Source organism: Solea solea, chromosome 3, assembly GCF_958295425.1.
Source record: "Solea solea chromosome 3, fSolSol10.1, whole genome shotgun sequence".
Classification (NCBI taxonomy): domain Eukaryota; kingdom Metazoa; phylum Chordata; class Actinopteri; order Pleuronectiformes; family Soleidae; genus Solea; species Solea solea.
In genome coordinates this window covers 6,014,020-6,041,635 of record NC_081136.1, presented here as the reverse complement: position 1 = coordinate 6,041,635, position 27,616 = coordinate 6,014,020, and the positions used below count along the sequence as shown (strand labels likewise).

The following is a 27,616-nucleotide window of genomic DNA, read 5'->3' as shown; positions in this document are numbered from 1 at the left end:
GAGTAAAATCATTGTTTGAGTCATGTATGCGGCCAGTATTGTCTTTCTAGATGTACCTTGTTGTGACCATCGTAATAAACATGCATTTGCTGGATGTTTGCGGCGAAGAAAAACGAATAAAGTTGACTATTTTTATCACAAGAGGGAAAAAAACAAAAAGGCTGGTGTCGTTTGTGTCACAACCTGTGGAGCCGGCCCCCCCCCGGCGGTCACTTTATAACGCCGGAAGATGGGGGTCACATTTTCCCTTCCCTCACTCACACTTTGAGTGACAGGGCAGCTGCTACAGTAACAGCGTGGTTTCCTGATGAATAAGTCACTAAGGGGATAAATCACATCCAGTGTCGAGCACCGTGTTCTGATCACAGCTGAGACTCTCGCCGCAGGAACACGCAGGAGTTCAGTGGGGTGTGTGTGTGTGTGTGTGTGAGTGTGGATTCATATCTTTATGAGCACCAAAGAACGTATAAACCTACATTTTTGAGGACATTTTGTCTGTTTCTCACCACTTTACTGGGCTTTTTCCAGGGTTGATTTTAGAGTTAGGGTCAGAATTAGATTAAGGGTTAGATTTAAGTTAAGGGTTAGTGTCAGAGCCTAGGGAATGCATATGAGTGTCCTCAGTAAAAATGCTGCGCAGTCGTGTGTGTGTGTATATGTCTGTAACTGATCTATATGAGGACATCTTGTGTGGTCCTCAAAGCTTTTAAGGGCTTTTTCACAATGCAAATGTTAGCCCTAAACTTAACCAGTTCCTTAGAAAATGAGCTTCTGCCTCATTAGGACCAGGTTCTGGTCTCCATTAGGACTACTGGTCCTGACAAGGCCTGTGTTTATGGCATGAAAAATGTCCTTAAGAGGCAACAAATGTAAGCAGTAACCACAGAGGCGTGTGAAGGTGTGACTGATGTTCAGCATGTGTGCGTGACGACAGAGAGGGAACGATGAGATGAGTCAGGAAAGAGCAGGAGAAGACGAAGGAGACGGGATTAAAATTAGCACAAAGACGCACTGAAATAGAAGCAAAATGAAAAGATGATTTAGAAAATTTAAAAAAAGATGAAAGAAGAAGAGTGATGAGGGTGAAAAGTAGCAGAGGGAGAGGGAGGGAGGAGGAGGAGGAGGAGGAGCGGAGCGGGGCTGATGGTTGCAGCTCTGCCCACGGAGGAGAGGTGCAGTGATTCATGATGTCACGTGGTGAAGACTGGGTGACTCATCCACCAACATCATCATCATCATGCAGCCACTGCAGAGCACCATCACACACACACACACACACACACACACACACACACACAGTCAGATTAAACAGTCCGTAATTATGTGGCTTAATCAAACATGTGGGAGCAAATTAATCCAGAAGTGGTGCTGAGTTTTACCTTGTGTGCACACAACAGTGTTTCAAGCACTCGACATGAAAGTGTACATATGTTTGTTTTCTGTAGCATCTAAAAGATTTTCTAAAATTCAGCACATAAATGTTTTCATGTACAATTTTAATGACATTTTGGCTCATTTTTGCACAACATTGTAAACTGACATTTGGGCCACTTTTTGGACGAATATTTTAAACTGTGACTTTTTTGAGTGTTTTCGGACGACATACTATACGATGACTTTTTTGCGTGATTTTGGATGACATACTATACTATGACTTTTTTGTCTCATTTTGGACGACATACTATACTATGACTTTTTTGTCTCATTTTGGATGACCTACTATACTATGACTTTTTTGTCTCATTTTGGACGACATACTATACTATGACTTTTTTGAGTGATTTTGGACGACATACTATACTATGACTCTTTTGTCAAATTTTGGACGACATACTATACTATGACTCTTTTGAGCGATTTTGGACATACTATACTATGACTTTTTTGTCTCATTTTGGACGACATACTATACTATGACTTTTTTGTCTCATTTTGAACGACATACTATACTTTGACTTATTTGTCAATTTTTGGATGACATACCATACTATGACTTTTTTGTCAATTTTTGGACGACATACTATACTATGACTTTTTGTCTCATTTTGGACGACATACTATACTATGACTTTTTTGTCTCATTTTGGACGACATACTATACTATGACATTTTTGGCCGATTTTGGACGACATACTATACTATGACTTATATGTCTCATTTTGGACGACATACTATACTATGACTTTTTTGTCTCATTTTGGACGACATACTATACTATGACATTTTTGGCCGATTTTGGACGACATACTATACTATGACTTTTTTGTCTCATTTTGGACGACATACTATACTATGACATTTTTGTCCGATTTTGGACGACATACTATCCTATGACTTTTTTGAGTGAATTTGGATGACATACTATATACTATGACTTTTTTGTCTAATTTTGGACGACATACTATACTATGACTTTTTTGTCTAATTTTGGACGACATACTATACTATGACTTTTTTGTCAAATTTTGGACGACATACTATACTATGACTTTTTTGTCTCATTTTGGACAACATACTATACTATGACTTATATGTCTCATTTTGGACGACATACTATACTATGACATTTTTGTCTAATTTTGGACGACATACTATACTATGACTTTTTTGTCTAATTTTGGACAACATACTATACTATGACATTTTTGGCCGATTTTGGACGACATACTATACTATGACATTTTTGGCCGATTTTGGACGACATACTATCCTATGACTTATATGTCTCATTTTGGACGACATACTATACTATGACATTTTTGTCAAATTTTGGACGACATACTATACTATGACTCTTTTGAGCGATTTTGGACATACTATACTATGACTTTTTTGTCTCATTTTGGACGACATACTATACTATGACTTTTTTGTCTCATTTTGAACGACATACTATACTTTGACTTATTTGTCAATTTTTGGATGACATACCATACTATGACTTTTTTGTCAATTTTTGGACGACATACTATACTATGACTTTTTGTCTCATTTTGGACGACATACTATACTATGACTTTTTTGTCTCATTTTGGACGACATACTATACTATGACATTTTTGGCCGATTTTGGACGACATACTATACTATGACTTATATGTCTCATTTTGGACGACATACTATACTATGACTTTTTTGTCTCATTTTGGACGACATACTATACTATGACATTTTTGGCCGATTTTGGACGACATACTATACTATGACTTTTTTGTCTCATTTTGGACGACATACTATACTATGACATTTTTGTCCGATTTTGGACGACATACTATCCTATGACTTTTTTGAGTGAATTTGGATGACATACTATATACTATGACTTTTTTGTCTAATTTTGGACGACATACTATACTATGACTTTTTTGTCTAATTTTGGACGACATACTATACTATGACTTTTTTGTCAAATTTTGGACGACATACTATACTATGACTTTTTTGTCTCATTTTGGACAACATACTATACTATGACTTATATGTCTCATTTTGGACGACATACTATACTATGACATTTTTGTCTAATTTTGGACGACATACTATACTATGACTTTTTTGTCTAATTTTGGACAACATACTATACTATGACATTTTTGGCCGATTTTGGACGACATACTATACTATGACATTTTTGGCCGATTTTGGACGACATACTATCCTATGACTTATATGTCTCATTTTGGACGACATACTATACTATGACATTTTTGTCTCATTTTGGACGACATACTATACTATGACTCTTTTGTCAAATTTTGGACGACATACTATACTATGACTTTTTTGTCTCATTTTGGACGACATACTATACTATGACATTTTTGGCCGATTTTGGACGACATACTATACTATGACTTTTTTGTCTCATTTTGGACGACATACTATACTATGACTTTTTTGTCTAATTTTGGACAACATACTATACTATGACATTTTTGGCAGATTTTGGACGACATACTATACTATGACATTTTTGGCCGATTTTGGACGACATACTATCCTATGACTTTTTTGAGTGATTTTGGATGACATACTATACTATGACTTTTTTGTCTAATTTTGGACGACATACTATACTATGACATTTTTGGCCGATATTGGACGACATACTATACTATGACTTTTTTGTCTCATTTTGGACGACATACTATACTATGACTTTTTTGTCTCATTTTGGACGACATACTATACTATGACTCTTTTGTAAAATTTTGGACGACATACTATACTATGACTTTTTTGAGTGACTTTGGACAACATACTATACTATGACTTTTTTGTCTAATTTTGGACGACATACTATACTATGACATTTTTGGACGATTTTGGAAGACATACTATACTATGACATTTTTGGCCGATTTTGGACGACATACTATCCTATGACTTTTTTGTCTCATTTTGGACGACATACTATACTATGACATTTTTGGCCGATATTGGACGACATACTATACTATGACTTTTTTGTCTCATTTTGGACGACATACTATACTATGACTTTTTTGTCTCATTTTGGACGACATACTATACTATGACTCTTTTGTAAAATTTTGGACGACATACTATACTATGACTTTTTTGAGTGACTTTGGACAACATACTATACTATGACTTTTTTGTCTAATTTTGGACGACATACTATACTATGACATTTTTGGCCGATTTTGGACGACATACTATACTATGACATTTTTGGCCGATTTTGGACGACATACTATCCTATGACTTTTTTGAGTGATTTTGGACGACATACTATACTATGACTCTTTTGTCAAATTTTGGACGACATACTATACTATGACTTTTTTGAGTGATTTTGGACGACACACTATACTATGACTTTTTTGTCTCATTTTGGACAACATACTATACTATGACTTTTTTGTCTCATTTTGGACGACATACTATACTATGACATTTTTAGCCGATTTTGGATGACATACTATACTATGACATTTTTGAGTGATTTTGGACGACATACTATACTATGACTTTTTTGTCTCATTTTGGACGACATACTATACTATGACTTTTTTGTCTCATTTTGGACGACATACTATACTATGACTTTTTTGGCCGATTTTGGACGACATACTATCCTATGACTTTTTTGAGTGATTTTGGACGACATACTATACTATGACTCTTTTGTCAAATTTTGGACGACATACTATACTATGACTTTTTTGTCTCATTTTGGACGACATACTATACTATGACATTTTTGGCCGATTTTGGACGACATACTATACTATGACTTTTTTGGCCGATTTTGGACGACATACTATCCTATGACTTTTTTGAGTGATTTTGGACGACATACTATACTATGACTCTTTTGTCAAATTTTGGACGACATACTATACTATGACTTTTTTGTCTAATTTTGGACGACATACTATACTATGACATTTTTGGCCGATTTTGGACGACATACTATACTATGACTTTTTTGTCTCATTTTGGACGACATACTATACTATGACTTTTTTGTCTCATTTTGGACTGCATACTATACTATGACTTTTTTGTCTCATTTTGGACGACATACTATACTATGACTTTTTTGTCTAATTTTGGACGACATACTATACTATGACATTTTTGGCCGATTTTGGACGACATACTATACTATGACTTTTTTGTCTCATTTTGGACGACATACTATACTATGACATTTTTGGCCAATTTTGGACGACATACTATCCTATGACTTTTTTGAGTGATTTTGGACGACATACTATACTATGACTTTTTTGTCTAATTTTGGACGACATACTATACTATGACATTTTTGGCCGATTTTGGACGACATACTATACTATGACTTTTTTGTCTCATTTTGGACGACATACTATACTATGACTTTTTTGTCTCATTTTGGACTGCATACTATACTATGACTTTTTTGTCTCATTTTGGACGACATACTATACTATGACATTTTTGGCCGATTTTGGATGACATACTATACTATGACTTTTTTGAGTGACTTTGGACGACATACTATACTATGACTTTTTTGTCTAATTTTGGACGACATACTATACTATGACATTTTTGGCCGATTTTGGACGACATACTATACTATGACTTTTTTGTCTCATTTTGGACGACATACTATACTATGACTCTTTTGTAAAATTTTGGACGACATACTATACTATGACTCTTTTGTCAAATTTTGGACGACATACTATACTATGACATTTTTGGCCGATTTTGGACGACATACTATCCTATGACTTTTTTGAGTGATTTTGGACGACATACTATACTATGACTCTTTTGTCAAATTTTGGACGACATACTATACTATGACTTTTTTGAGTGATTTTGGACGACATACTATACTATGACTTTTTTGTCTCATTTTGGACAACATACTATACTATGACTTTTTTGTCTAATTTTGGACGACATACTATACTATGACATTTTTGGCCGATTTTGGATGACATACTATACTATGACATTTTTGAGTGATTTTGGACGACATACTATACTATGACTTTTTTGTCTCATTTTGGACAACATACTATACTATGACTTTTTTGTCTCATTTTGGACGACATACTATACTATGACATTTTTGGCCGATTTTGGATGACATACTATACTATGACATTTTTGGCCGATTTTGGACGACATACTATCCTATGACTTTTTTGAGTGATTTTGGACGACATACTATACTATGACTTTTTTGTCTAATTTTGGACGACATACTATACTATGACATTTTTGGCCGATTTTGGACGACATACTATACTATGACTTTTTTGTCTCATTTTGGACGACATACTATACTAAGACTTTTTTGTCTTATTTTAGACGACATACTATACTATGACTTTTTTGAGTGACTTTGGACGACATACTATACTATGACTTTTTTGTCTAATTTTGGACGACATACTATACTATGACATTTTTGGCCGATTTGGGACGACATACTGTACTATGACATTTTTGGCTGATTTTGGACGACATACTATACTATGACTTATATGTCTCATTTTGGACGACATACTATACTATGACATTTTTGTCTCATTTTGGACGACATACTATACTATGACTCTTTTGTCAAATTTTGGACGACATACTATACTATGACTTTTTTGTCTCATTTTGGACGACATACTATACTATGACTTTTTTGGCCGATTTTGGACGACATACTATCCTATGACTTTTTTGAGTGATTTTGGACGACATACTATACTATGACTCTTTTGTCAAATTTTGGACGACATACTATACTATGACTTTTTTGTCTCATTTTGGACGACATACTATACTATGACATTTTTGGCCGATTTTGGACGACATACTATACTATGACTTTTTTGTCTCATTTTGGACGACATACTATACTATGACATTTTTGGCCGATTTTGGACGACAATCTATACTATGACTTTTTTGTCTCATTTTGGACTGCATACTATACTATGACTTTTTTGTCTCATTTTGGACGACATACTATCCTATGACTTTTTTGAGTGATTGTGGACGACATACTATACTATGACTTTTTTGTCTAATTTTGGACGACATACTATACTATGACATTTTTGGCCGATTTGGACGACATACTATACTATGACTTTTTTGTCTCATTTTGGACGACATACTATACTATGACATTTTTGGCCAATTTTGGACGACATACTATCCTATGACTTTTTTGAGTGATTTTGGACGACATACTATACTATGACTTTTTTGTCTAATTTTGGACGACATACTATACTATGACATTTTTGGCCGATTTTGGACGACATACTATACTATGACTTTTTTGTCTAATTTTGGACGACATACTATACTATGACTTTTTTGTCTCATTTTGGACTGCATACTATACTATGACTTTTTTGTCTCATTTTGGACGACATACTATACTATGACTTTTTTGTCTCATTTTGGACGACATACTATACTATGACTCTTTTGTCAAATTTTGGACGACATACTATACTATGACTTTTTTGTCTCATTTTGGACGACATACTATCCTATGACTTTTTTGGCCGATTTTGGACGACATACTATCCTATGACTTTTTTGAGTGATTTTGGACGACATACTATACTATGACTCTTTTGTCAAATTTTGGACGACATACTATACTATGACTTTTTTGTCTCATTTTGGACGACATACTATACTATGACATTTTTGGCCGATTTTGGACGACATACTATACTATGACTTTTTTGTCTCATTTTGGACGACATACTATACTATGACATTTTTGGCCGATTTTGGACGACAATCTATACTATGACTTTTTTGTCTCATTTTGGACTGCATACTATACTATGACTTTTTTGTCTCATTTTGGACGACATACTATACTATGACTTTTTTGTCTAATTTTGGACTGCATACTATACTATGACTTTTTTGTCTCATTTTGGACGACATACTATCCTATGACTTTTTTGAGTGATTTTGGACGACATACTATACTATGACTTTTTTGTCTAATTTTGGACGACATACTATACTATGACTTTTTTGTCTCATTTTGGACTGCATACTATACTATGACTTTTTTGTCTCATTTTGGACGACATACTATACTATGACTTTTTTGTCTCATTTTGGACGACATACTATACTATGACTTTTTTGTCAAATTTTGGACAACATACTATACTATGACTTTTTTGTCTCATTTTGGACGACATACTATACTATGACTCTTTTGTCAAATTTTGGACGACATACTATACTATGACTTTTTTGTCTCATTTTGGACGACATACTATACTATGACATTTTTGGCCGATTTTGGACGACATACTATACTATGACTTTTTTGTCTCATTTTGGACTGCATACTATACTATGACTTTTTTGTCTCATTTTGGACGACATACTATACTATGACTTTTTTGTCTCATTTTGGACTGCATACTATACTATGACTTTTTTGTCTCATTTTGGACGACATACTATCCTATGACTTTTTTGAGTGATTTTGGACGACATACTATACTATGACTTTTTTGTCTAATTTTGGACGACATACTATACTATGACATTTTTGGCCGATTTTGGACGACCTACTATACTATGACTTTTTTGTCTCATTTTGGACGACATACTATACTATGACATTTTTGGCCAATTTTGGACGACATACTATCCTATGACTTTTTTGAGTGATTTTGGACGACATACTATACTATGACTTTTTTGTCTAATTTTGGACGACATACTATACTATGACATTTTTGGCCGATTTTGGACGACATACTATCCTATGACTTTTTTGTCTAATTTTGGACGACATACTATACTATGACATTTTTGGCCGATTTTGGACGACATACTATACTATGACTTTTTTGTCTCATTTTGGACGACATACTATCCTATGACATTTTTGGCCAATTTTGGACGACATACTATCCTATGACTTTTTTGAGTGATTTTGGACGACATACTATACTATGACTTTTTTGTCTAATTTTGGACGACATACTATACTATGACATTTTTGGCCGATTTTGGACGACATACTATCCTATGACTTTTTTGTCTCATTTTGGACGACATACTATACTATAACTTTTTTGTCTCATTTTGGACGACATACTATACTATGACTTTTTTGTCAAATTTTGGACAACATACTATACTATGACTTTTTTGTCTCATTTTGGACGACATACTATACTATGACATTTTTGGCCGATTTTGGATGACATACTATACTATGACTTTTTTGAGTGACTTTGGACGACATACTATACTATGACTTTTTTGTCTAATTTTGGACGACATACTATACTATGACATTTTTGGCCGATTTTGGACGACATACTATACTATGACTTTTTTGTCTCATTTTGGACGACATACTATACTATGACTCTTTTGTAAAATTTTGGACGACATACTATACTATGACTTTTTTGTCTCATTTTGGACGACATACTATACTATGACTTTTTTGTCAAATTTTGGATGACATACTATACTATGACTTCTTTGTCTCATTTTGGACGACATACTATCCTATGACTTTTTTGAGTGAATTTGGATGACATACTATATACTATGACTTTTTTGTCTAATTTTGGACGACATACTATACTATGACATTTTTGGCCGATTTTGGACGACATACTATACTATGACTTTTTTGTCTAATTTTGGACGACATACTATACTATGACTTTTTTGTCTCATTTTGGACTGCATACTATACTATGACTTTTTTGTCTCATTTTGGACGACATACTATGCTATGACATTTTTGGCCGATTTTGGACGACATACTATCCTATGACTTTTTTGAGTGATTTTGGACGACATACTATACTATGACTTTTTTGTCTAATTTTGGACGACATACTATACTATGACTTTTTTGTCTCATTTTGGACAACATACTATACTATGACTCTTTTGTAAAATTTTGGACGACATACTATACTATGACTTTTTTAAATGACTTTGGACGACATACTATACTATGACTTTTTTGTCTAATTTTGGACGACATACTATACTATGACATTTTTGGCCGATTTTGGACGACATACTATCCTATGACTTTTTTGATTGATTTTGGACGACATACTATACTATGACCCCGTTGTCTAATTTTGGACGACATACTATACCATGACATTTTTGGCCGATTTTGGACGACATACTATACTATGACATTTTTGGCCGATTTTGGACGACATACTATCCTATGACTTTTTTGTCTAATTTTGGACGACATACTATACTATGACATTTTTGGCCGATTTCGGACGACATACTATACTATGACTTTTTTGTCTCATTTTGGACAACATACTATACTATGACATTTTTGGCCGATTTTGGACGACATACTATACTATGACATTTTTGGCCGATTTTGGACGACATACTATACTATGACTTTTTTAAATGACTTTGGACGACATACTTTACTATGACTTTTTTGTCTAATTTTGGACGACATACTATACTATGACTCTTTTGTAGAATTTTGGACGACATACTATACCATGACTTTTTTAAATGACTTTGGACGACATACTATACTATGACTTTTTTGGCCGATTTTGGACGACATACTATACTATGACATTTTTGGCCGATTTTGGACGACATACTATACTATGACATTTTTGGCCGATTTTGGACGACATACTATACTATGACTTTTTTAAATGACTTTGGACGACATACTTTACTATGACTTTTTTGTCTAATTTTGGACGACATACTATACTATGACTCTTTTGTAGAATTTTGGACGACATACTATACCATGACTTTTTTAAATGACTTTGGACGACATACTATACTATGACTTTTTTGGCCGATTTTGGACGACATACTATACTATGACTTTTTTTAAGTGACTTTGGACGACATACTATACTATGACTTTTTTGTCTAATTTTGGACGACATACTATACTATGACATTTTTGGCTGATTTTGGACGACATACTATACTATGACATTTTTGGCCGATTTTGGACGACATACTATACTATGACTTTTTTGTCTCATTTTGGACGACATACTATACTATTACTTTTTTGTCTCATTTTGGACGACATACTATACTATGACTTTTTTGTCTAATTTTGGACGACATACTATACTATTACATTTTTGGCCGAATTTGGACGACATACTATACTATGACATTTTTGGCCGATTTTGGACGATTTTGGACGACATACTATACTATGACTTTTTTTAAGTGACTTTGGACGACATACTATACTATGACTTTTTTGTCTAATTTTGGACGACATACTATACTATGACTTTTTTTAAGTGACTTTGGACGACACACTATACTATGACTTTTTTGTCTAATTTTGGACGACATACTATACTATGACATTTTTGGCCGATTTTGGACGACATACTATACTATGACATTTTTGGCCGATTTTGGACGACATACTATACTATGACTTTTTTGTCTCATTTTGGACGACATACTATACTATGACTTTTTTGTCTAATTTTGGACGACATACTATACGATGACATTTTTGGCCGATATTGGACGACATACTATACTATGACTTTTTTCTCTAATTTTGGACGACATACTATACTATGACTTTTTGTCTCATTTTGGACGACATACTATACTATGACTTTTTTGTCTCATTTTGGACAACATACTTTACTATGACTTTTTTGTCTCATTTTGGACTGCATACTATACTATGACTTTTTTGAGTGATTTTGGACGACATACTATACTGTGACTATTTTGGCAGATTTTGGCAACATACTTAACTACGTGTATTCCACCGATTGTTAGATTGATTAATCTGATAAATAGTTTTCCTAAAAAATGTAAGCACAGAGAACACGTTAAACAAATTAAAACAACTGGATTCTGTTTTAAACAAAAAATAACATTTTAATTGAGTGCACATTTCAGGACATATTCTGGCAACGCAGACTAACAAAAATTACATTTCAAAAAAATATGATAACACTAAAGCAGATATAAGTACAAACTTAATTTAAGGCATAACTTCAGTCACTATAAATAAATAAATATTTACCTTTGCATTTCAGTTGTACAACTGGTAGTGCTCGATTTTTCTTAAAATGGTCTTTGAAAGAGATGTAAAAAATCACAGTTTTGCTGCTGATGTGCCATTCCATGTCTACTGCTAGGAGGCTGTATTGCCAGTATTGCTAGTGAACTGCCATCTCCTCTTCTCTGTCCTCATTAGTTTGTTTAGTCCCACTTCGTTTTATAGTATGGCATCCAAAATCGCACAAAATTTCAGAATTTAGTATGTTGTCCAAATATGTCCATAGTATCCCTCACGCTGCATCACAGGGGCTCCACGGGTGCCTGCAGCAGAAGCACTGTGTCCTGGGGTCAAATGTCATGTCCAAAATGACACAAAAATGTCAGCATGTTTTTGGACGCAGCTGAAGTGCGTGTATGAGGTAAATCTGAACATAGGATTTTGAACATTGACGTAACAAAATAACACATTAGAAGTTACTGATGGACGCAACAGTGGACGTCTCTATGACATGATGTGAAATCATCAATCGTCTCTCTGGACTTTGGTCCACATGCAATAAGAAAAGAGGAGAAACATTTCAGTGACGACATGAAGTAGCAACAAAAAACACACACAAACACTAACTTGTATGAAATTACATGTTTTTATTTATTTATTTACAAATAGATATTTTTTGCAGCGTTTCCAAAGTTTGTGTAAAAGATTGTCATACTAAAACACGGTCATCAGCGCTGCCGCCTCCACCATCTATCGTCTGACACCGCGGGCGTAAAATACATGCACATGTCTGTACACTTTGTTCCTGTCACCAAAATAGATCTGATTACAAAATATAGTAGAAACATCTGCGCAGTTTGTTTTTACGCCAGTTCACTCACAAGCTCTTAAAGAGAAGGATCCTTCCTGTGGGCGTTGTGTAGTAAAATAAGGTCAACGCTTTTTTTTGCAAAAAATAGACTCTGCAGCGATTCTCTCTGCAAATACTGACTGAGGCCGAGTATGTGGTGGTTGAGTGTTGAAGTGAAAACAAGTCAAAGATTGATCGTCTCGCAAAAAAGTCCAGACGTGTCTGAGGTGAAGTTAGCGTCAGGAAACAGTCGCCAAGAAGATACACACTTTTTTCAGAACCAGTTGTTTTGAAAATGACTTCTCCTCTCAGGTTAAGAACAGAATCCACGCAAAACTATTGACCTGCTTGTGCACGGTAAGCACATATTATTAGTGGCCCCTCTGGTGGACATTGCAGGGATTGCAGGTAATTCAGATTGGGCGATACATTTCTCCCATTTGCCAAATTCTCAGGGAGGAGCTGTACCAGATTACCACAGATTAAAGGTGATCTGCTGATGGTCGTGCACGTGTGAAATAAGTGATCAACCAAACAGTCAGTTAGAAAAAAGCCCTCAGTTTCAAATTAAAGCGTAAACAATTTAGATTCCAGTGAAGATTGTTTTTCTTTTTTTTTTTTTACTGGCAAGTTCTCACTGTCTCACTGTCCCTCTAAAAAGTCCTGAGCGTTGCTGCCTCTCACCAAATACTCTGCTGCCCTCTGCTGGCAGACTCAGGTAAACACAGCTCACATCACAACCATAAATCCTTACTTCCACCAAGACAATCTACCTTACTGCTCAGTAACCTGCTCACGTGTGTGTTTGTTTATTTTATTGCTGAAGTCTCAGACAGCACACTGTCTTCTTCACAGTACGAGAATAGCTTATAGTGTTTTGTTTACTTTTTCACTCTGCATTGTCGGCAACGTGCGAAAAATCAACGCCGCTAAAACTTCTACAAGCGTATGTGAAGAAAAAGTCTGCCGAGGGTTTTTTTGTCGTTTCACAGCCAGCCACGACATGCATTCAGAGAACCTCATTACAAAATATACGACTGCCTTCAAACACAATCAACGTTAGATCTTGAAAATATGTCAGTTTAAGTCTTTTTCAGTCTCTTTTTGGTTGTTTTGAAGCTGGTTTCAGTTAAATTTAAGACAAAAAGTTGTACCAACGACACTGTAATCCAGTGTATTATGATATTTTTCTAGTTTTTGATTGAGCGCGACATTATAATTATTACCTGCAGGCTGTGTCTTGTTCTGTGAGGATTAACATTTACAGGTTTGGTTTCAGTTCCAGCTTCTGTAAAAAAAAAAAAAAAAACTAGCAGCAAGTATACGCAGTGATTGAACCCGTGTTGTTCTTTTAAAACTACACCTCAGGAGAGTCTCTGAACAGCAAAAGTGTGACTGGTTTAACCTCCCACGAGAAAGATGTCGGGAATGTAATATATCTATATGTGTGTGTATAAGAAAAACAAAATAGTGGAAAATAGCAAATGGCAACAAAGCTTAAAGGTTCTACCAACGCAACATTTAAGAACATCCAGCTGTTAAGACTAAAACATACTCTGTTTAAAGGCGCAAATGAGTCAAACTCGAAAAACATTATCCAATAAATCTTAAACATTGACATCTGGACTTTTGATAGCGGTATTTTTCTCGATACCAATTTCATGAAATCAATTTTTACAATTCAGTTTGTTGCGTCACTTTAGAAGCACAGTGAACTTGGCAAGACTGAGTGAGCGATCAATGTCTGAATTACAGTTTTTGCCGAAACGGCCCGTACTTCACTGCTGACGAGCTCAACCACTCAATGGCGTTTGAACAGAGTCCGTTTCAGTCGTTAATCACAAGCTAATCCATCACCTACCAGCACTAAAACATGCAGAGGCAAAAAAAACACTAACAATAAAACTCTTCACCAACTAAACGCGGCTCAAAAGACCTTCAAGAGTCTAAATTCACACGAGGAAAAACAACTGAAGCGTCACCGTGAATGCAACAGGGACTATTTCAACATCCCGACGGACCAGAACCCCAACATGTCCTTCAGCCCTTTCAAGCCGACGCTGCGTTTGACGACTGACTAGATCGACCCACAGCTGAAAGCAACAATCTCTGCGTCTTAAGCCATATTCGGACATGACTCCACTTCCCCCGTCCGAACATGGCTTTACTCAAAAAAGGTGCTGAAGGATAATTCTGGGTTTACAGGAATTACAGCATGAAGCAGAAAACCAAACCCAGATTCAACTGGTCCCAGCATGACAGTAATGCAGCGTCAATCAGATTTACACAACAACAACAACAACAAAATGGCTCCAATTCCATTTGAAAACCCAGCATTTTTTACCCCCAAAGAAAAGTCCTGAAGCAAAAAAAGGTATTGTCATAGTTTCAGCCATCATCATCATCATCATCAAACACAAAACAACAGTTAGGACAAACCTGGCCACACATTTGTGTGTTTACTGCAGTGGTGGCTCAGCTGCACCACACAATAACCCCCCGTTAAAATCCTCTAAATTACACTTCTAAATATTGCCTCTTCCTTATTAGCTCGCTAACATAACATATTTAATCGCGGCTTTTGTAACAACTAAAAACAGAACTGAAATTGTTGACCATTTGAACATTTTCAAGCCGTTGAAATCACAAAACGCTGCAGTTTTCTTGCTTATTTTTTGATTGTCTTGTGTTTCTCTTTAAGTTTCTCATCCTGGCTTTACAACTGAACATAGTTCATATTTAAACCGTGTCTTTTTTTTAACACAAGTTTACGCAGTGAATTATGAATTAAAAACTTCACTTCACGGAACACTGCACAACAAAGCAGAACATGTGTCAGGGACATTTTTTGAAGGATTTTGGACACTTGACTATACTATGACTTTTGAGAGATTTTGGACACCTTACACAAGTATGACATTTTTTAAGTTTTCAAGTTTTCCCCTTCCTTCCTGGACATTGTCCTGAACACAAAGCAGGAGACACCACTGCAGTAATGACACCTTGCTTACGTCCAGTACTTTTTTACTCATTTCTTCAAGCTCAACAAATACTGAAACTGAAGTTTTGCTAATAACGGTGACCACTTCAATTGAATTGTATTATAACCAGTGTCCGAACGATGGCCTGAAACTATGAACAAATAAAAATAAACCACAATAATCCCTTAAAAAAACCCAACAAAAAATACGATGAGGCAGATTAAGTAGAAAAGTATGCAAAAGGGTACCTACTGATGCTTCATCACAACACGATGACATTAACCAGTGTATGAGGATCTGAGGAGGAACGGTCCTTCAGTGTTCAGCGTTTATCTACACTACAATCAATTTTCCGGGTTTGGCAGCACAGCCCGACAACAACGGGACCCGTTCTCGAGGTTCACGCACAGCAACACGAAGCACACCCGAATCATTTTGTGTAAACCAGCTTCAGGCGTCACGTCAATGTCCTGACAAAGCAAGGGTTCACAGATTAAACGAGCCACAGAGTTCCTCACCTCTCCGTGACCCCGTCAGCCCAAACAGGAACACGCCTGAACTTTCACTTGGCGTGGAAAAACATCTTTGACTGATTCATTGAGAGTGGGAGGCGGGCAGGGATCAGGAGAGGCAGAGGGAGCTGGGGGAGGAGGTGAGGGTGCAGACTGGCGTGGGCAGACCGTAGTAAAAGGGGTCAGTGAAGGGGAAGAGGAAGAAGAGGAAGAGGAGGACGCCCAGCAGGTAGGAGGAGAGAACGGAGAGGCGTTGCGGATGCTCCATGGCCGTGCTGATGGCGGGGAATCCCATGTAGTTACAGAAGGAGTGGCAGAGGACTGGGCCCACCAGGTGACCTGGAACACAACACAGGGAGGTAACTGTCAGCTGTGGGATAGCTCAGGTTATAAGTCTTATAAGTGTGTTTTTTTTCATGCCGTTAGTCAGACTTTTACACCTTTAAATTGAAGCTAAAAACGCTAGTTTTCCCTGTGGACTTTGGTGCATGGAGTACAGGGTTTTCAAAGAGACACAAACCTCATTTAAGAGTTGGAAAGCGCTGTGTAACAACGAGATAAAGCCACAAAAACATATTCTTAAGATAGCTTACACTTAAAGCTCTTTAAGTTCCTTGTCTGTAGTGGAACTGTGAATTGAGGCTGCACTTCCTCGATGATTCTGTGAGGTCTGAATGAAATTACCGTCAATAATAAAACAGCTGCTCACCTGTTCTGATGAAGATAAAGGCGGTGTAGGCCCCAAACACTGCGGTGTAGGAGAACTGGAACACTGTTGTTCACCAAACAAAAGACAGACCATCATCATCGTCTAGTTTTTACGACTGTATCTCTGAGTTGGAACATGTGACACAGCTACAAAGACTTTAGGTTCTCACCTGCAGACAGGAAGATCCCCGATAGTGTTCCCTGTCTGAACCTCAGCAACTCAATCACATGGTGGAAGTGAGCTGAAAGACAACAGCATTAAAGAGCGGCAATAAATGTGGATCCAACATATAAGCAACAGTTTAAAGTGTTAAGTCAAAAGTAAAGGTTAAATCAATTCATGATAGAATGCTGAATTAAATCAACCATTTTGATCAATGATCAACAGATTACAGTGTGTTTCAAATTAAGATTAATTTGAGGATGTCACTATTTTTGAGCAAAACAACTCATCGGCTATATGCATAAAATTAAAATCAGATGAAAATAATTAAATAATGAATACATTTTTTGCAGCCTTACTCTAATATTCAATAAAAACAAGTGCATTTTATGTTTCTGTAAATTTAATCAAATACACCATAAAATCGTCAGCCGTCGGTGATCAAACAGTTTAATCATTTACAGCCACATTTGTGTGACTCAAAGGTTATTAAGAGATCATCTAAAACTATTGTGACCCAAATCGGAGAGCAGATTTTTATTATATTTATATTATATATATTTGCCATTTGATTTGGTAAACAAGTTATTTCCAAGAGGTGTTTGAAAAATGAAGGATTATACATGATCTTGTGCATGTTATTTAAAACATACACACATAAATCTTAACTAAAAGGTTGGCAAAAATTCAGCAAATTAGTTAAGGGACCGAAAAATGACGTAAGACACAGCTGCTTCTACGAATGATTCCAAGAATAACTAATAATCTGATGTTAATATGAATATAAAATACAGACTTAACAAAAACAGATTCATTTGAAAAGTCTACACTCAGCACTCACCCACTCCAAAGAAGAGAGGGCAGGTGAAGATGGCCAGAGATGGTCCAGCACACGGCACCAACATGGGGAGCATGCAGGCCCTGAAGACCAGCTCCTCTGTTAACGGGGCAACCACCTGATTTCTCAACCAGCGCATGTCGCTGAAACACAGCATCCAGAAGTAGGGGTCTGCAGGAGGACAGAGGCAGAGCTGAGTCATAATAGTTTGACGAGTTACTGCAGCAAAATTATCAGGGTTCCCACTCCTTTCTTGGAGGATGACTTACAGTATAACTTCTCCTTCCCCGAGAAGTCTGATTTAAAAGATGTGTTTGTATTGCTATTTAAATTTAGTTTTTTTTTTTGTTGCTTACTGTGCATTAAAGTAAATTTTTACATATTTTCCTGTGCTGTTTTGGTTTTTTCTTAACCTATTGTATCATGTCATGTGAAAGCATATATGGTATTACAATAGAATCAATGATTCTCTCTCACAAGGCAGAGAAAAGGGAACCCCTGTTTATGACCAACAAATTAGCTTTTCAGCTTTGGTTGGAAACTGCATCAAAAAACATGTGACTTACCAATTGCTACTCTGATCCCATCCATGAAGGTCCAGGGACAGTCCATGGCCATCTGCATAAGGGGGCCCAGAAACAGGACCTGCAGCACACAGAACAAAATAAACAATTCTGACTCCACAGCAGCATTTCCTTCTTGTTTAAATCCCTCTAAATATTGGGAAAATAGTTTAAAACTAGGAAAATAAAAACCAGACCAACTAAAAAAATAACCCCTTTCAATTTCACATTGAATTGTGTATTTAGTTAAACATCCAGACATTGAACCTCTGAGATCAACACTGTGGAGGAGGTGTATCTTACCATAGTGAGCACCAGGGGGAGTATGATGGCAGGAATCAGGCCCTCAAACCGAATTCCCATGAGAGCAAATAACGATGAGTCGGTCTGACACACAAATACACCCACGTTCAGTTGGTTAAAACAAACAACAACAACAAAAATAATGACACACGACACAACAGTTTTTTGGTGATTTTGTTTGTGTTGTTGATCGGTCTTTGTGAACAGAAACAATTTAACATTACTTGTTCTTCCTTTATCTGAAAATGCTCTGACAAGCAAAGCCAGCAGACCTGACTGAGGGAGTGTTTGTGTGTATATAGCAGCAGAGCAGGGGTGGGTGGGGACAGGAAGCGTTTATCCTGACAAACTGCTGAATGACCGAGGTTTTTTGAGCAGCAGAATTCACTTCTGAACATGACTTTTCATGGCAGTTTCTTTGTAGTTGTCGCACTTAACGAGCACACTGTTGCTGTTAAAATAAATCATCATGGTTCCGGTTCCGGTTTCGAGAGGATGGCAGCCTAAACTTTTAGCTCCCCGAAGGTTTTACCAATTAACCCCAAAAAACTTGATTTTGTTAACCCTGGTGGGTATTTCTTAAAAGAATGAGGAAAGGGGTTACTACTAGAAGTGGATTAAGCATGGGTTCAACAGAAGACGACCCAGACTCGAGACTCAGCCGAAGCAGCTCTCCGGATTTACACCCACGGGAAGACGATATCCCTGATGCTAGCCTTAAAAGTATCTTCAACGAAATTCGTGAGTTCAGAAGAGATAACAGGGAGCAACTCTCTGACATTAAGCAGGAGTTGAAGAGAGCGAATGACAGACTGGACGAAGTAGAAGGGAGAATAGATGAAACGGAGACCGTGCTTCTAGCAACAACAACGTTAATCAAACGGCTGACACAGCGTCAGGCTAGCTTGGAGGCGAGATTGATTGATCAGGAGGCTCGAGCGCGGCGTGTCAACCTGCGTATTTACGGAGTACCCGAAGGCACAGAGGGCACTGACATGGCTGGTTTCCTGAATAACATGTTGAAAACTTCACTCGACTTCCCATTTGACGGAGACCTTAAGATTGAACGGGCACATCGGGCTTTGGCACCGAAGCCCACCGGCCCGCAGGCAAAACCTCGCTCCATAGTGGTCAGGTTTGGCAGCTGGCAGATTAAAGAAGAAGTGATAAGGAGAGCGTGGCAGAAAAAGAAGGTGCTTTACGACAACGTTCGTTTCTATGTTGACCATGACTTTCCTCCTGAAGTGTTAAAGAAACGCAGTGAATACATCGAGGCCAAAAAGGTGTTGAAGGAAAAACAAATAAAGTTTCAGACGCCCTACCCTGCAAAGATGCGGATTTTTTATGATGACGGCACCCGGTTGTTCCAGAATGCGGCGGAGGCTACGAGGGATATGTCGGCGCGAGGGTTTCCGGTTACTGTGGTGAAGACCCCAGCCACACCGGACCAAGAGGAGATTCTCCTCCTGTCTACCTGGCAGATGGCAGGCAGTAGGGGAGACCAGGTGGGAAACCAGGAGTCTATTGCTGCGAGCGGCAGCGCACATCCGAAACACCAGCACTCTCGTTTTAAAGACAGACTCAAGGAGTTTAGAAGACAACCCCGCTAGGACACTGTCGGTCACTGATGGATTGTTTCCTCACACTTTACAGATAAGTGCTCTCTGATTTTACAGTGAAATGTGTATCATACACTTTGCTTTGGTTTAGCTATGCATGCAGAACTCTACCATACAGTTTTGCTTTATATGGCCTGGGCTCGCGTCTAATCATAGCCCACACTTCTATTTTCTTTGTTTAATCAGATGAACGGGACGTGTTTGGCGAGCCATACTCGATTTATTTTATTTTATTTTTTTTTTTTTTCTTACTTGGACTTTGGCTGAAATGCAGCCGCATTTCAGGGCCCCACCACTACGTCGTGGGATGTTCCCTTATGAGGGCTTTGACTTTACAAGGCCCCACAAGGCTCCTTTGGAACGAGCCTCAGCATTGGAAGCAACTGTTCCAAATTGCACCGGTGATGTTCTGTTTCAGACTGTTATATTGTTTTTGTTCGTGTTTCTTGGGAAAGATAGGTTTGGTATAATGTACTTGCAGGGATGCCAGGAGAGATTTTTGGCAGGGTGATAATCAATGTAGCCCACAGTAGTACACGATGAATAGGCAAACCCTTAAAATGATTTCTTTTAATGTGAATGGGATTTTAAATCCAGCTAAGAGGAGGCAGATACTGGCGAAAATGAGAAGGGAGAATGCACAGATTGTGCTCTTACAAGAGACACACCTCACCCCACTGGAACATGAAAAACTTAAGAGAATGGGTTTTTCAAGGGTATACTTCTCATCTTATAAATCAGGTCACAGGAGAGGCGTAGCAACTTTGATTTCACAACAAATACCCTTTGAACAGATCTCGGAAACATCCGACAAGGAAGGGAGATACATAGTAGTTTCAGGCAAAATAAATGACGTAAATATAACAATTTGTAATGTTTATGCTCCCCCGGGAAGTAACTTTGCTTTTTATAGAAACATATTTGATTTGATGATAGAGGGCACAGGGGTCGTCATATGTGGTGGAGACTTTAATATCCGTCTCAATCCGAAACAGGATTCATCTAAAAGCGCAGTTATTACGCGATTACATAGGAAAATGATTGCATTAATGACAGAACTTGGTATATTAGATTTATGGAGGGATTTCTATCCATCAGGCCGGGACTATACTTTTTACTCACACCCACACGATGTTTATTCAAGGATAGATTATTTTTTTGTGCTAAAAAAGGATCGTCATAGAATACGTGATTGCGATATTGGATGTATTGATCTATCTGACCATGCCCCCCTCTCCTGCACTGTGGACATTATCGATAATCCGGGTAGAACTTTGTGGAGGTTGAACACAAATATCCTAAATAATCCAAGATTCAAAACCCAAATGAGAGAAGAAATAAAAACGTTTCTTGAAGAAAATGATAACGGAGAGGTTGACTCAGTTACGATATGGGATACTTTAAAAGCTGTTGTTAGAGGGAGAATAATATCATTCTGTTCCTATGAAAAGAAACAAAAACAATTAAGACTGATAGACCTTAATAAAGAACTGAAAGACCTTGAGACACAACATAAAAAAGAACAAAAACTAGAAACACTAACTAGAATAAAAGCAACTAGAGATGAAATAAATAAAATATACACACAGGAAGTTGAAAAAAAGATGATATTCACAAGACAAACTTATTACGAGTCAGGAACAAAATCACATAAAATCTTGGCGAGAAAACTGCAAAAGCAACGAGCAGACAACACTATATACAAAATAAGGGACATAGATTGTGGGACTATACGATATAAACAAGAAGAAATACAAAGGACATTCAGAAAATACTACAAATGCCTGTATACACAACCCCAATTAGAAGGTGACCAGCAAATTGATAACTTTTTAAAATCTCTAAATTTGCCTACTTTATCAGAAGAACAAAATAGAATATTAACAGGCCCTATAACTGAGATAGAGCTGAATAGGGCCATCTCCACCCTGAAAGCAAACAAATCACCTGGCCCAGATGGCTTCTCCTCGGAGTGGTATAAGGCATTTAAAACTGAGTTGGTGCCAATCCTTCTCCAAGCTTGTAATACGACATTAAAACATAATAAAATGCCGCCATCTTGGAATGAAGCAGTGATTTCCGTCATTCTCAAGGAGGGAAAAAGTAAATTGGAGTGTAGTTCATACAGGCCTATCTCGGTGCTGAATGTTGACTACAAGCTTTATACAACCATCCTCGCCAGAAGACTGGACAAGGTTCTTCCTCAACTAATACACAATGATCAGACCGGATTTATCTCACAAAGACAGACTCACGACAACATCAGGCGATCATTACACTTAATACATCATATCCAAAATAATAATATTGAAGCTTGTTTAGTTAGTCTAGACGCCGAGAAGGCCTTTGACTCGGTAAGTTGGCCTTTCCTTTATAAGGTTTTAGAAAGATTTGGCATGGACAACGTTTTTATTAGAGGGATCCGTACATTATACAACAAACCACTGGCCCGGATAAAAATAAATGGTTACCTTTCAGATACTATTTTACTAGAACGTGGTTCGAGACAGGGATGCCCGATTTCGCCCCTGCTATTTGCACTCTATATAGAGCCCCTAGCTCAGTGGATAAGACAGACTCGGAGTATTAAAGGTATCTGCATTAATGGAGATGACCACAAGGTGGCGCTATATGCTGACGACGTCTTGGTTTATTTAAGTGACCCTCCTAATTCACTTCCCAAATTAATGGTCTTTCTAGAAACGTTTGGTAATTATTCAGGATATAAATTAAATATACAAAAGACACAAATTTTGACTATCAACTACCAACCCACAAAGCAATTTAGGGACAAATTCCAAATTAAATGGGATCAAAATTCATTAAAATATCTAGGAATAAACCTGCCGAAAAGAATTCGAACATTGGCAGAGATAAATTATGGCCCCCTCTTAACAAAAATTAAAGAAGACATGCATAGATGGAACTCAGTTTCTTTTCTTAGTCTCAGTCACAGAATTGATTCTGTAAGAATGAATATCCTTCCACGATATCTCTTCTTATTCCAGGCACTCCCTGTAGAAATTTCCTCAAAACAATTTTCTGAACTGGACAAGATTATTTCCAGATTTATTTGGCAGGGTAAAAAACCCAGGATTAGGTTTAAAACTTTACAACTTCCAAAGAAGCAAGGGGGGATGGCACTACCTAATTTTAAGGACTATTTTTATGCAGCTCAGATTAAACCCCTGATTAATTTGTGTAACCCATCCTTTCGAGCCAGATGGAAGGATATCGAACTCTCCACTCTGATTGACCCCCCAATACAAGCAGTACTACCGCACAAACATCTGGGAAGATTTATAGACAAGGCACAGAACCCATGGATCAAAGCACAGCTAAAAATCTGGAATATGATAAAAGACGAGTATAAATTAAGTAATAAATTACAGATAATTCAATGGTGTGCCTATGATCCGGAATTTAGGCCTAACACGATTGATAAGGGATTTAAATCATGGATTTTGAAAGGAATAACGACATACTACTCTCTCACAGAAAATGGACAATTTAAAAACTTTGAAAAGTTGAAAGAAGACTGTAACCTTGAAAGAACAGATTTTTTTAGATTCCTCCAGGTACGTAACCGCTTTGAACATATCAGAAAGGACACTGATCTTAATGACCCAATATTGATCATTTTTATTGATGCTTACCAAAGTAAATCGAATAAGGGTGTCATCTCTAGAATGTATAAGGGTCTACTGTCAAAAAAAACACACAGTACAGGATATGTTAGGGAAAAATGGGAGAGAGAGGGTAATCTAACAATATCTGAGGAGGATTGGCTCAGTGTTTGCCAATCCCAGTGGAAATGTACCAGCTCTCATGTATGGCGGGAGTTTGGATGGAAGTGTTTGATACGCTTTTTCATTACACCAAAACAAAAGGCACATTTTGCTGGAGGTGAAGCTGTGTGCTGGAGACTGTGCGGACACCGGGAAGCCAATCATTGGCATATTTTTTGGGAATGCCCAGTGGTTAAATCCTTTTGGACAGAGCTTCACAAAGTATTAGGCAGCATGTTTAATACTAATCTACCTATGCAGTTTTCTACATTATTTTTAGGAAATTCGGATTCACAGGTCAGGCAAGCTGATGAATATTTATTTCGTATTATGATAACCGCTGGTAAAAAGGCACTGACACGGCGTTGGCTTCTCCCTGATCCGCCTACAATACAGGAGTGGATAAGTATAGTAAGTGACATTTACCTCATGGAACAGATTACCTTCTCCATTCGCCTACAGAAAAACATATTTATCGAATTGTGGTCCAAATGGGTAAGATATGTTAGTTTAGAACAGGCAGAAGTATTGAATGGATGATCCTGTATGCTATTTTTTATGCTTTACTCTTGAATGTTTTATTTGGCCTAACGACTAGTGGGAATTGTTTTATTTTATTTATTTATTTAAAAAAAAAAAAAAAAAAAAAACTCCCTGGTGGACATTTCTTTATTTGCTATCTTTCCCAATTTGTTTGAGTTCTCAAGTATACTTTTATTTGACTTTTTGTATTTTGTTTCCTGTTTTGTATACTGAAATTTCAATTGTGAGTTGCAGAAATACCATTGTTTGTTATCTGAAATGAAAGTAATTGCTGTATTGTAATGCTCTCACAAAACAAAAATAAAAAATATAAAAAAAAAAAAAATAAATCATCATGTGTGCAGTGCGGCAACAAAAACTGCTACAGTGAAAACGCATAGAGAGTCATGTGGAGCTGATGACAATGGTGTCAATGTAATGGACATCTGCTCGCATTTAAGAGTTACGCATGACAGTTTCAAACGTCAACATGCAGACAGTGGTCAGTGGACTCACCCTGACACCTGTGAATTCTCTCCATGTCCACACGAAGAGAGGGGACAGGCCCGACACGATCAGGACACTGGTGAAGCGTCTCTTAATCACAGTGGGGTGATCCCTGAGAATGGACGGGTAGAGAGAATCATCACACACACAGCAGAGGTGGCCAAAAAGTGAACTGCAGTCTGGATCCAGACTTTCTACATTTTCCATCATTCAGAACCATGTTGTTTAAAAGAGGTAAATAATTGTACTATTATAAGTATTGTTAGATATTCAAGAATTATTATTTTTTGAAAAAAAAGGTGGTATCAAGACATAAATTGTTCTCTCTGTCTTTAATGTTGGACAAGAGCAATAATTCAATAACAAAATATTACTACTATTAATATAACAAAGGTATATTGCTACTTTTATTTACTTTACTTATATTGGACTCACTGATTCAGTACTTTTGGTGGGAACTGCACAAACAGACAACCCAACACAATTTAATTTTTTTCCAAAAATATGCTATCGCAGCTGAGATTGGCACAGTACCTCACGCGACCCTACGGTGGAGGATAAAGCGGTAGATAATGGATGGATGGACGTTAGATGCTTCTTCATTTATCATTCTGTTTATGTGTTTTTAACTGTTTTCTGTCCACGAAGAATTCTAAAATGACTGGTTTCTCTCAGGAACAAAACATCATATTTAGTTACACGGTATATACCGCAATATTTCTCGATATAACCTGCTTTTAAAGGTTTAAAATTCAATTTCGATTGCGTTTTAGCCCAATGCAGAGTCAAAGACGAACACGTAAGTGACTAAATGAATTATACAGCGCGAGAAAAGTGCAAGACCAACACGGTTTGTCGACATTCCTCCGTGTTCTTGTCTCACCTGGGCAGGTCACTCTTCCACACGTACAAACTGCCCACGTACGAGCAGGCGAGCAGCAGACACGACACCACTGACAGCCAGCACAAACCCTCCGGAGCCGCGAAGTCGCCATTGCTGCGCCTCGTCTCCTCTGTCAGAAGGTTTGGGGATAAATCCTCTTCCGCCAGCATGTTGACAGTCTAAACCAAACGCCTGAGCACCGGCACCGCCGCTGGACCATCTACACCGAATAAACCGCCACCATGAGCTGGGAACTTGTCAACAAGCCTCCGGAATTAAAGCTAACGTAGCTAGCCGAAGCGCTCAATACACAGGCGCTGTATTTCTACGTCATCACTTCTTCTTCTTCTTGTGTGGGTGTTCTTCTGTTTTGGCGGTGAGCGCCATCTTGTGGAGTTCACCGTTGCTCGTCAATGTTCATTTTCTAAACAAACAAACATTAAAAATTCAACGTCAACACATTCACGCTGTATTAAAATAAGCTGTACTTGTATTGATCTGGCATTGCGGGGGAATTCAAATCGACACACTGTGTGATCATGTATAGCATAAAAACAAAGTTATTTTATCCTTCTTTGTGCAAATGTTCAAACATCTATCAGTTAAAAAAATCTAATAATCAAAAAAAACAAACTATAATAGCTAACCCTATATGAAAATTTTTTGAGCGACAATCTAAAGTTTATATTAATCATGAAATGACTTCCCATCAAATTACATCATCTAAGAAGTGACATCACCCACCACTAAGTCAGAAAATGATGTAATGTACGGTGGGAATGTACAATCTTTGAGGCATCTATAGCACCATCAATACGACCTGAATGAATGA

General features: G+C 37.2%; 1 protein-coding gene across 1 annotated transcript; it reads right to left on the bottom strand.

The window, feature by feature from the left end:
• Positions 1–13,174: 13,174 nt before the first annotated feature.
• On the bottom strand, positions 13,175–27,137 carry rce1a (Ras converting CAAX endopeptidase 1a). Its single transcript, XM_058625618.1, has 8 exons — positions 26,785–27,137; positions 25,911–26,013; positions 19,466–19,549; positions 19,166–19,244; positions 18,603–18,770; positions 17,769–17,840; positions 17,600–17,662; positions 13,175–17,229 (listed from the first exon to the last, which is right to left on the bottom strand). The coding sequence occupies exons 1-8, from the start codon at positions 26,952–26,954 to the stop codon at positions 17,000–17,002; spliced, it is 969 nt and encodes a 322-aa protein (XP_058481601.1). The 5' UTR covers positions 26,955–27,137; the 3' UTR covers positions 13,175–16,999.
• Positions 27,138–27,616: the final 479 nt, after the last annotated feature.